The 12261-nt window shown below is 40.6% G+C and overlaps 1 protein-coding gene across 5 annotated transcripts in view; it reads right to left on the bottom strand.

The window, feature by feature from the left end:
* Positions 1-12261, bottom strand: part of LOC146786088 (eukaryotic translation initiation factor 4 gamma 1-like) — a 647727-nt gene that overhangs the window by 158000 nt on the left and 477466 nt on the right. Inside the window, exon 10 of one of the 5 annotated variants that reach the window (XM_085635546.1) lies at positions 7747-9559. The exons of 2 other annotated variants lie outside the window; for them this stretch is intronic. In XM_085635546.1, the coding sequence (XP_085491672.1) occupies positions 9538-9559 (22 nt within the window). In that variant the 3' untranslated portion in view covers positions 7747-9537. Of the gene's footprint in view, positions 1-7746; positions 9560-12261 lie in introns of those variants that run through there. 2 more of the 5 variants (XM_085635547.1, XM_085635545.1) reach the window with 2 other exon arrangements.

Here is a 12261-nt window from a genome sequence, read left to right on the forward strand (position 1 = left end):
TATGAAGGAGATTCAGCAGAGTGAAATAAAGTGGGCAAAAGTAATAAGAAAGAAGCTCTTCTCCATCTGTGTCAATCTGAAGGTGAAAAATCGATCCCCTGTCCCTGCATATTGAAGAACCTAAAAGTGTACTAAAATCCTTGGGGAAGGAAAAGTCGAGACTTATGGATATGGAGTATCTAAGACAAAAAGAGTCTGTGCAATTTATGATAAATAGCTGGAGGAATGACACTTGGTACCCTTATCTAGACACTTTACAAAATCAATGGCTCAGAATGGAATTATTAAGGGTGAGATTAGGCTTTAATCCCGCTCGTGCAAATGATAAAATAAAAAGGATACTGATGGAGCCTGACGGTAGATCTACATGTGGGATGGGCATACAATTTACCTGTTTACACATTTTAATGGATTGCCAAATATTGCTAGCTATCGTAAACTGTTTTTATGTCCAGTTTTTTTAAAGTATGGCATTAGGTCACGGACGCAAGCAATTGAGCTCCTTATAGACATGCAGTTCCTTGATATTACAATAGCAGTGGCAAAGTTTATCCAGGCTGCTAAAAGGTTCCTTATGGAATAGGGAATGAAGGAGTGGACCGAGGACTGATAAATAGAGTTTTTAAATTGGGTAATTTTAAATGTTTTAAATAGAAATTAAAATGTTGGATCACATATGTATATTGGTTTGCGCTTATAAATTGTGTATGGAATTGTTTTTAACAAAATTAAGATTGATGTTAGGAAAACAAGTTTTTCATGAAGCTTTTTCGATGGTTCCGTTTTAGAATTTTAATCAACATATCGTGTTTTATGTGGTTTAAAGACCGATGATCTAAATAAACGTACCTTTTGAACTTGAATAAAAAATAAAGTTTTATAATAATCCATAACAAGGTTTGAACCATCTCTTCAGCTATACAAACCCCTTCAGGAAAAAAATAATTAATAGGGTCCAAACCCCAAACCACACAAAATCTTGTAATCATTATATATGTCAGTCATTTTGTCTTTATTTCGATTCAAAGAATCATTCCTGCACAATTAATACATGATAAAATTCTTAAAAACAGAATTAATGTTGCCGATAATACACAAGATAAAGATTCCCGTTTTATCTAAGAAAGTTTCCACTTATGTAATCACATTGAGTACATTTGGATATACCCAGCATCTTTTCTTAATACATCCTTGAGTAATACAGCCAAAGTAGTTAATTAGTTTTTTCACAATTGTGGTTATGCTTACAACAGTATATTCATCAGGCACTAAAATATTACCATCATGCTACAACTAGATGGATTTAGTAATACTAAAAAGACTTTACCGAATATATTAATTTTGGAAATATAGTCTAAAATCAGATACAGTACACAGATATAGATTGCATTTGTAATTAAAAGATTTTTAAAACTTTAGCCCTCTCTTCTTCCTTGAATAATTTGCGACAAGTAAGAATCTACTAACACCAAATACTATAAGCTTTGAGCTATATGTTTTTAACATTCTTAGAGCCTCAATATGCTTCCTCGTCATCAAGTTCAGGCACAGAGTCTTTATCCATTTCCTTCCCGGTTTTGTATAAAAAGGGCAAAAAAATAAAATATGTGCAATATCCTCACTTGCGTCTAACGAACACAAGGTACATTTGGATTTCCTTCCCACAACTTGTGAGTTAGACTATTTAGCTGTGAAAGAGTTGATATGGAGTGTCTCATATCGAAATTTCAGATAGGGAGTTTTAGCTAACTGTGGTTCAATTTCATCCAGGAATGGTTCGAAACTCTGGAACAATTTGTGAGACACAAATTGCATAGTGAGTCTCCCTGAGGTACAGTCTAGAGTGACCTTGTGCACAATAAAATCCCAGTAGCTATGATTTAGCTCATTCTTTCAATCTTGCGTCAGTAAGTGGGGATTTGCCCAAAACCTGGACAGGCCCAACTTTAAAAAACAGTTTCGCATATGGGTAAAACAAGGGAACGTTAGATTCGTATCAAGTCCCAATAATTCTCTTAATACTTACCTATATGGTTTTAATTTTTCAGTAGTCCATATTCTAACCCAATAAAACAAGGATCTTAATGTGGCCAGATGCTCCCATCTGTTCATGTCAATATCATAAAATAAGGGAGTCAGTGGGGTATTTTGGGGAAGTGATGTGTGCATCTGGATGATTTTGTATTCCCCTGTTGCTAAAGAATTTAAATTTCCTCCACCCCATAATTCTGATCCGTAATGGGCTGCAGATTGGGCTCTGTACTTGTAAACCTCCAAAGCTGGAGTAATGGCCTTTGACTCTGTAGAGTACTGTTTCCTGACAATAGGGATGGAATTTTGTAATAAAATTGTCTGGGCCTTATTTATGTGAGGTTTCCAAGACAATTTTGAATCAAGTGTCACACCGAGATAGGTAAAATTGGCAACACACTCTAATGGTACTCTATCCAAAGATATCTTGTTTTTATAATTTCATTACAAGAACGGAGGCTACATTATGCATTATTCCTTTAATGCAGTCCAAGCAGCCACTTACATCACAATCACAATATTAAAAGGTTCCAGAATAGAACAATAGCAACACATGAAAGGCATGAGCCATCAATAATCTGCCTTTTTTAATGCGGCTCCAAGCAGATACATTCATTTTCCTTCATTACCATTATTAATTTTTATCTCTATTTTGAAGTTCCCTTGTGCGTGGCTTAACCCCACCCCCCCTTCCTACTGCCTCTATACCGATCTGCAATTTACGGAGATCTCCCTGCGCCCCCTTCCCTAGTCCCATCCTTGCGTGACTGACCAGATTAACCTACCTTTTCTTTCAGCTAATGTACTATTTCTAATGTTTGAATATATTTAAAGATTTTTAGATGTTTAATCGAACCTTAATATATTGTTTTTTGTGTAAACGATTATTCTTCAATTTCATCCTTGTTCTACTTCCTCATGCCATAATGAGCTTACCTAATTAATGTCTTCATTTAACTACAGTTTTTCACCTCTTTCCACCGATGCAGGCCGAGCACTCCAACACGGCTGTGCATCGCTACCTTTTATTATTTCAGATTTCACTCGCAAGTAGTTATTATTTTACAAACTTATTTAAAAAAAAAAAAAGGGGTTTTAGTAGGGAATCCTCATTTAACTGGCCTTTTCAACATTCTATAACAAAATGAATTATAATAAGAGCGGAATTATTCTCTTGACATTTCTTCATCTATAAACCTTGTCACTATTATTAAGGGAAATCCTCCCTAATAATCTTTCCTTAAAGGGCTTTACCACTTTTTACAAGTTAACATTTCCTATATACCATGTCTGACTCTGACAAGGCTTCTGCCCCTACTCCTAACATAGACAACGAAGCCCTGCAAAAAATCCTTCATAAGGAATTGAGATCCTGCATGTTTGAGACCTTAAGTCAGATCATGTCCTCTAAAAGGTCACTCCCTGATGAGGACAAAATATCAGAAATTCCAAACCCCTACTCTGACAACATCACTGAATTAAGGGGTAAAAGACTTAAGAAAAGTAAAAACATTGATAAGAGCAATATAGGAGGTCCAAGCACCTCATCAATTCAGGGAGGTCTTAGCACCTCACCTTCTAATGGAGGTCCTCGCACCTCGAACTCCCAAGGTGTCCTTAGCGGCACGAAACATCTGGGTGTCCCTAGCGGCACAAAATATCATAATGCTCTTTACAATATGGGAGATAACGAATCTAATGATATAGAATCCTCAGACACACCTGATGAGTATGTCCTTGATCTTGATGAAGATGATCAAGAATTTTACAATCCATAAGAGGAACTCCCATCATCCTCTAAGGACATTATCCTTGACCCCTTAGGGGAATAAATGTTTTCCCTATTAAATATGAAACACCCAAGAAGTTCTGAGTGGTTCCCTCAGGACCAAGTTGCAAAATTCATAAAAAAATGGATAAGAAACCTCTTTGAAAGGGACACTCGTAACATCCTTAGAGCAGAATGCTCTAGACCTTCTACTGAGGATAAAAGCTGCTATACCCCCAATTTGGACCCTGAACTCATTAAATTCCTATTAAAACTTGGAAGTGATCCAAGAAAAGGGATGAAAAAATCCCTGAAAGGGTGCCAAGACTGTCTTCTTGACGTACTGGGACCATTAGCCAGAATCCTAGATTCCGCAGATTACAGCCACATCAATGGTACCCCTCTCAACACCAATGTCATAAGGGGATGGAGCCAGAGAGCATTAATTCTACTGGGTAATGCCAACGCTCGCATTAATGCAGAAAGACAAAGAGTCATTTTGACTAAAATAAATCCAAAACTAACTGACATGGCGGATAAAGAACCCTCGCAAAACCCAAAAGGATTACTCTTTGGAGAAGACCTCATTAAATCCTTGGGGAAATACGTCTCCACTTTCACCGCCCTGGACAAGGCACAGCAAAATATGCGCAGAGTTTTCAATCCTAACCTTTTTGGGCAGGCCAGAAGACGGGACCTCTCTTCTGGCCGCTTCAATCAAAGGCCATTTCCAAGATTCTGTGGTTTCGGAAGAGGGTATCAGCAGTACAACGTGCCTCAATTTTACCCCCAGAGAATTAGAGGCCAACGCATCAGAGGATTTAGATCCCGTGGAACCTTCATCTCAAACAACCCTGCAAGTGAGAACTCTCTCCCCTCTCCTTTCTCCTTCTTTCCCCCAAAAAGTGGGTGGCAGACTCAAATACTTCCTTCACAATTTGAGATTGATCACTCAAGATCCTTGGTTCTTAAACACTGTCAATGGGTTTATGATAGATTTGACTCACATACCTTTACAAACTTCTTTCCCGAGACACATGCCTCTCTCTCCAGAGCAACAAAAAATAATAGAGGAGGAGATCTCCTCTATGCTTCAGAAAGGAGCCATAATAGAGGTCCCATTAGAAACTTTAAGATTTATAAGCACACTCTTTCTTGTAAAAAAGAAAGACAAAGGTTGGAGACCTGTCATAAACTTAAGAGAACTAAACAAATATTTGGTTTATAGACACTTCAAGATGGAGGGCATCCATCTCCTGAGGGATTTACTTCTAGAGGGAGACTGGCTAGTCAAACTGGACCTAAAGGATGCTTACTTCACCATTCCTATGGCCGAATCCCACCAACCCTTTCTTCAATTTGTCTGGAAAAATCACCTTTACCAATTTCAGGCTCTCCCCTTCGGACTCTCCTCTGCCCCTTGGTGCTTCAGCAAGGTCATGAGAGCTGTTGCCTCATCTCTAAGAATAAGGGGCATTCGTTTAATCATTTACTTAGACGACATTCTTATAATGTCTCAAGATCCTTCACAACTAGCCAAAGACCTGAAGACTGTGATGGATCTCCTAGAAAGTTTTGGATTAATCATTATACACAAAGAAAAATCAATTATGTCGCCTTCCAGATCTCTGGAGTTCCTAGGTTTCACAGTAGACACATTGAAATGTCTCCTTTTACTACCTTTCAAAAAGATTACCAAAATCAGGAAGGAAATAAGACACGTACTGAAACAGCAAGACTTATCTCTGAGAGAGCTAGCCAGACTTCTGGGTCTCCTCTCCTCCTCCATCCAAGCCATCTTTCCCAGTACCCTCAACTATCGGGCCCTCCAAAGGGTAAAGGCGAGAGCCATAAGATCTGGCCTATGGTACGGAGATCGGATCTGTCTGGATTAAGACGCCAAATCGGAATTAGCCTGGTGGCTCGAGAACCTAGACTCGTGGAATAGAAAAGCAATCTTTGGTTCAAAACCAGAGTTTGTTTTAGAATCAGATGCGAGCCTTCATGGCTGGGGAGCTTGCCTTCACAATCAGAACACTGGTGGTATCTGGTCACAAGAGGAATCATCTCACCACATAGATTATTTAGAACTGACAGCTGGGCTTTACGCCCTCATGAGCTTCAAACACTCTCTCCAGGGGAGGTCTGTCATTCTAAAGATGGACAACATGTCAGCGGTAGCCTATATAAATCATCTGAGAGGCACAAATCTGCGGACCTCTCAAATCTAGGAAAGAAACTTTGGATGTTCTGTCTGGAACACAAGATCGCTTTCAAAGCGGAATACCTTTCAGGGAAATCGAACATTTCTGCAGACTGGAACTCAAGATCACAGCAATTGGAAACTGAATGTTTCCGTGTTCAGTACCCTAAACAAGATCTGGGGCCCTCTAGAGATAGACTTATTTGCGAGCAGACTAACCTTTCAACTGGAGAACAACTTCAGCTGGATGCCCGACCCGGGTGCTCTAGCAGTCAACGCCTTACTACAATCTTGGAAAGGAGCCAAGGTGTACGCATTCCCTCCCTTTGCCATGATTCAGAGAGTTCTTCAGATAGTGAGACAGGATCAGTGCTTCCGTGTCCTTTTGGCCATCCCAAGCATGGTTCCCCACCACTCTAGAACTAGCTTGCAACCCGCCCTTCTTAATTCCTACCCTAGAGAATCTTCTTGCAGACGTAGACGGAGGAGTTCACCCCCAATTCAGAACAGGAGTTTAACCCTTCTTGCCTGGAGAGTGTGAGGAGATCCAATGAAATCTCAGGACTTTCGGCGACGGCTGCAACTCTCCTCAGAGAGTCTTGGGCCCCAGGCACTCACTACAGATATAACAACAAATGGAAAATCTGGGTACGTTGGTGCCTGGAAAGGAACCTGGATTCCTTGGAAGCACCTATTGTTGACATAGTTAACTTCCTTGTTAAACAATTTGATAAAGGCCTCAGCTATAGAACTATCAATTGCTATAGATCGGCTATTTCTGCTGGTCATGTCCTTGTCAATGGTAAAACGGTAGGTAAAAATGTAATTGTTTGTAGAGTGATGAAAAGCATTTGTTTAAGAAGACTTCCTGAACCTAAATATGAAAGTCTTTGGGATGTCAAACTAATCCTTGATCTTTTCAATAACTGGCCTGTTAATACTCTCCTCAATAGAAAAAAAACCTTTCCATTAAGGTGGCTACTCTACTATGCCTAATCTCATGCAGAAGGGTCTCTGATGTCAAAGCCCTGGAGATTACGAATAGATCTTATAACATGTTCGGAATCAAATTTGAGATTTATAGAAGAACAAAGAATACGTCTGATTCAATCTTTTACCCACGTTTTGATTTATGTCCAAAACTTTGCGTTGTGGATTGCATGAGAGAGTATGATCGCAGAATGTTTGCTCTCCGCCCTCAGGATGTTAACCAATTACTTATATACTTTGTTAAACCCCACAAAGGCATAACCTCGACCTCTATTGCTAGATGGGTTAAGACTGTTATGAGTTTAGCAGGTATTGACTTAAAGAAATTTCAAACTCACTCGCTTAGAGGGGTGCTATGGCCAGTCAATCTCTCTGGTCTGGAGGTAAGTTGGACGACATTCTCAAAGCTGCTGACTGGTCAAATGCTAGCACCTTTGCACATCATTATTGCAAGCCTATTGAACATATGTCTGCTGTTGTTTTATAAAGCTACCAACATGCATAATGTAGCCTCCGTTCTTGTAATGAAATTGTGATTCTCATATTACCATGACTAGAGAATCTGGATTTCATTAAAGACACGGAGGCTGACATTATCCCTCCCATGGTCTTACAATGATTTAATGCTGTTTTTGTTACAGTTTATTACTGTACTTTTTATTAACAGTACTTGTTTCATCTCTTGTTCCTTTTAGCTTGATAAGCTTGGCACTATTTTTTACATTCAAGAGATATTTACTTCTTTCTCTTTTCAGGTAACGCTCCTTAACCGAGTGTCGTATGGCCTTTGGTTTTACCTTCGTTCTTCCTTCTCCTTCATCCTGCTCATCAGAAGATCATTTTGATGTTTCAAGTTTCATGAACTTATTTTCCTCCACATTTAAAAGAGGCAGATTGTTGATGGCTCATGCCTTTCATGTGTTGCTATTGTTCTATTCTGGAACCTTTTAATATTGTGATGTAAGCGGCTGCTTGGACTGCATTAAAGGAATAATGCATAATGTCAGCCTCCGTGTCTTTAATGAAATCCAGATTCTCTAGTCATGGTAATATGAGAATCACAATTTTTGTGTGGTCTGATGTCCATCGATTTGGTCTTAGAAGGATTTATTACTAAGCCCTTTAGTTTGCAATAGTTGCTAAAACTATCAAGGAGGTTTTGTAGTCCCCTAGGTGTCTGAGACACTAATATTGTGTCATCTGCAAACATTAGGGCGCAAAGGTGGTTCCCTCCTTATTTTGGAGAATAATGTGGGCATTTTTGGAAATGATGTACCAAGGCGTTCACATACAATAAAAACAGGGTTGGGACCAAGACACATCCCTGTCTAACTTCCCTTTTAATAGGGATGTCCTCTGTAAGTTTCCCCCTGAACCCCATCGTACCTTAGCAAAATTACCGTCATGAAGCCTTGATATTTGCAATAAAATTTCTGCCGGTACACCCTGCTTGCTCAGGGTTTCCCATAGGAGAATTCTTGGAATTGAATCAAAAGCTGCTTTTAAATCAATGAAAGCAACGTATATGTGCCCAAGTTTCAGATTCACGTATTTCCAGGTTAAACATGAGAGTCTAAAGACTAAGTCAATTGTGCTGGTCTGTAGTTTAAAGCCCGCCTGGAAGGCCGAGAGTATGTCATTCTATAGTATTCAGCCAATTAATTTGCCCAGGATTTGCTTTGCGTATATTTTTTGGAGAGTATCTATCAGGCTTATGGACCTGTAGTTGGCCGGGTCATCTCTACTTCCCTTCTTATAAATAGGTACTATCTCCTCTACACCTTTCCACGATTCTGGAATGGGTGCCCCTCATGCCACAGCATTAGTTAGAAGATTCACATACGGCACCCATACATCTGGGACATGTTTCAACAAATCCCCCGCATCTTTTCTGGGCCGGGGGCTTTTCCTGGCTTGATAGTGTCCCACAACTTACCCCCAATAACGGCGATTGTGTTTTGTGTTTTTTTTTTCTTTCACAGCGCCAAGCATTTCTATGGTGTGCACAGGGCTTCAGAAATTAATCTGAGTTGCCATAGGTGAATGGGCCTGAATTGAGTCTTTACAGTCCCGCACTCCTCAAGTACTCCGTTTATTTAGTCACAAACCAATACAGGCTTTCAAAACAGAACCCCCAAAAAAGAAAAAAGACAACGAAAACAAAAGGAAGAATTGAAAATGGAGGGAGGCGTTGACAATCCAACACCATTCCAATGAGTTCAAGTCTACTCCACACCTCCATGAACACAGGATTGTGTATCCCGTCTCTCTCATCAATTTCCAGTGGGGGTTTGGGAAAGTTTTATTCCATTCTTCGTAATGCAAATCAGTCAAGTGAAAAAAAGGTCAAAGTTTGGTGACGCCGCCCCAATGACCGAGCCAGTTTCAGTTATTGTTCGACTCGTCTTCTGCTTCTGGCAACCACGTGAAAAAAGCAGTGACAGACTTGAGTGCTACGCCTTTGCCCTGTTGCTCAGCTGGATCCTTGCTAGACTCCCATTTGAAGAAGGCTTCCTCCTCAATCACGTCCTCATAATACAAGGTATCAAAGAACATTAGTAGAAGATCTACAGAAAGAAAAGCATGGTGTTATTGAGTGCAAGGACTGGAGAGGCAGGTGAAACAGTGCCTGCTTTTATCTGTGATACAAAACACTCATTGTTATGAGAACCTATAAATGGGCACATTTCTGAATGAGCAGGATATTAAAAAAATCTAATTCTCAGATGAGAGAAATGAACACCCAATTGTTCAATGCCACCTCTCCCTGCAAGGCTAATTTAATAAACTTTGGTACAGAATGGCCATTTATTGGCTTCTCATGCAGGAATGTAAAGATAATGAAAGCTGGCATTGAGATATCTTGTGGATCAGTCTAATCTGAAATCACTAAGACCACTGCTAATAGAGGCATTAAAAGGATAGCTTCTAGGACTAATGCCTCAATCCACAACATATGTTTGAGCTTATTTTGTAAAAGTTACTATGCTAGACAACAAATGGAAATCTACCTGAGTCAAACACAAACTGAAGACGACAATGGTGAAACACCATGGAAAAGGAATTCTTAAAGTAATTGAAGAACAACCTTCAGGTACATAAAGAGTAAGGCTCTTTTAGATTTGAGAACTTTTAACCACAAATTCAAAAGGCAAAGAACTAAAGGAACCGGGTAATAGAATACATTCTTACCATATGCATTCAAAATAAAAATTATTTAACAGAAACCTTATTAAAGGTCTATCAAAAAATCTAATACATTCTCCCATTACCCATCCCACACCCCAAGGAAACAGCTGAAAGCAAAAATGTAAAAAGAGGTCTACGAAGCCCGTCTGGAAAAGGAAGCATAGCAACTGTAAGAAAGGGTATTTGGTTGTAGAGTACAGTCCTATAGGATACTTAATCATTTGATGGAAGGGACACGACTAAATACAATTTAATCACACCGGTCAATGGCTTAACGTACTCCTTGAGGGATGATGATGTTTTCTGACGTGGTGCTCAATGCAAACGGTGAGGGCTATAATTATGGGTATCTCAACAGTCGCCCAAACCAAGGACAGTTCAGTGACTTACAAAGTCTGGTGCCTGTCACCTATGAATTAAGATACTTGAAATTACTGGACATACCAGTGAGACAGTAAGGACAACCTCACTGAGGAGGATCTCCTTTTAGTAAGGATGACCAAAAGGCTAGACCTAGAGACTAGGCTCCTAGCTCTAGAAAAAGAGAGAGCAGAGATGGGCCTAGGACCCATCAATGGTGGCAGCAATTTAAAAAGTTTAGAAAAAGAAGGATCCTAAAATCCCCAAAGGGATTGTTCCTAAATTTGAGGATGGTGATGACATCACCAAGTGGTTCACAGCCTTTGAGAGAGGTTATGTAGCCAGAAAAGCGAGAACATATCACTTGGGGACACTCCTGTGGGAACTGCTCTCTGGTAAGTGTAGAGATAGACTTCTGACCCTTTGTGGGGCAAAAGCAGAGTCCTATGAACTCATGAAAGTCACCCGGGATTTAGACTCACTACTGAGGAGTATAGAAATAAGTTCAGGGGGGCTCAGAATCCCAGAGTCAGTCCTGGGAGGAATTTGTAGACTACTCAGTAAAAAACTAGGTGGTTGGTTGACTGGAAGTAAAGTGCAAGTTTATGATAGTCTGTTTAATTTGTTTATGAAAGAACACATTTTAAGTAATTGCATCAATGAAAATTTACATCAGCATCTGGTAGACCTAGGTCCAATTTCTCCCCAAGAATGGGGAAAGAAGGCCGACCACTGGGTCAAGACAAGGGTAACCTACACAACCACTGGGGGTGACAAAAGAAAGGGGTTACAAAGCCTTCCCAGGGGAAAGAGGGTGCGAAACCGAAAGATAAAAAACAAGAGTCTTCTAAAGGCCCCTAAAATTCTGGTCAGGGGGGTGGGCCCAAGAACTCTTCCCAGCCCACTAGGGGGTTCAAGGGGGACATTTGGATCCTGCAAAGGCCTGGTGTTTCCACTGTAACAAGAAGGGACACTAAACTGGAGATGCTACCTGTCCCCACATACCAGCTCCTAGACCACCACCAGTGCCTACTGGTATGGCAAATCTCCAGATGAGATCAATAGTGGGCCCAGAGCAAATCAGGGTGCCCACTGTGGCTGTTTTAGTCTCTGAAGGGGATGGAGAGTCAGCAACTTTGGCTGTCTGGCCCCCTAATTTAAAGAAATACCTGCAGTACCCCTTAGTGAATGGGACTAAGATAGAGGCCCTGAGGGATACAGGTGCCAGTGTCACTATGGTGAGAGATACACTGGTTTTCCCAGAGCAATACCTAACTGGAAAAACATATCCAGTTACTAATGCTGACAGTGTCACCACTAACCATACCATGGCAATGTGATCTTAGACTGCGGGGGTTGCTGGCCTGCAACAGGTAGTGATCTCTCCAAAATTTCCAGCCGCCTGCCTGCTTGGAAATGATCTGGAAACCTCAACTTGGGCTGAGGTAGAGAGAAAGACACATGCAGCCATGCTGAAAAACCCTGAGATAGTGTGTGTGAAAACCAGAGCACAGTGCCTAGCACAGGGTGAACAAGGATCATTGGAGCCTGAAATGATGGCCCGCCCTCCTAAGAGGAAAGGTAAATAGACTGGTGAAACAGATCCCATACACCAACAAAGTCAGGTCCCCTCTCCTCAGGGAGAGGACTTGTCAGCCCCAGAGAGAACTGATCCCATGGAGCTTGAACCTTACTAGGTAGAGCTCTTGGGGCCAATGGG

This window comes from Triturus cristatus, chromosome 11, assembly GCF_964204655.1.
Source record: "Triturus cristatus chromosome 11, aTriCri1.1, whole genome shotgun sequence".
NCBI classification, from domain to species: Eukaryota; Metazoa; Chordata; class Amphibia; order Caudata; family Salamandridae; genus Triturus; species Triturus cristatus.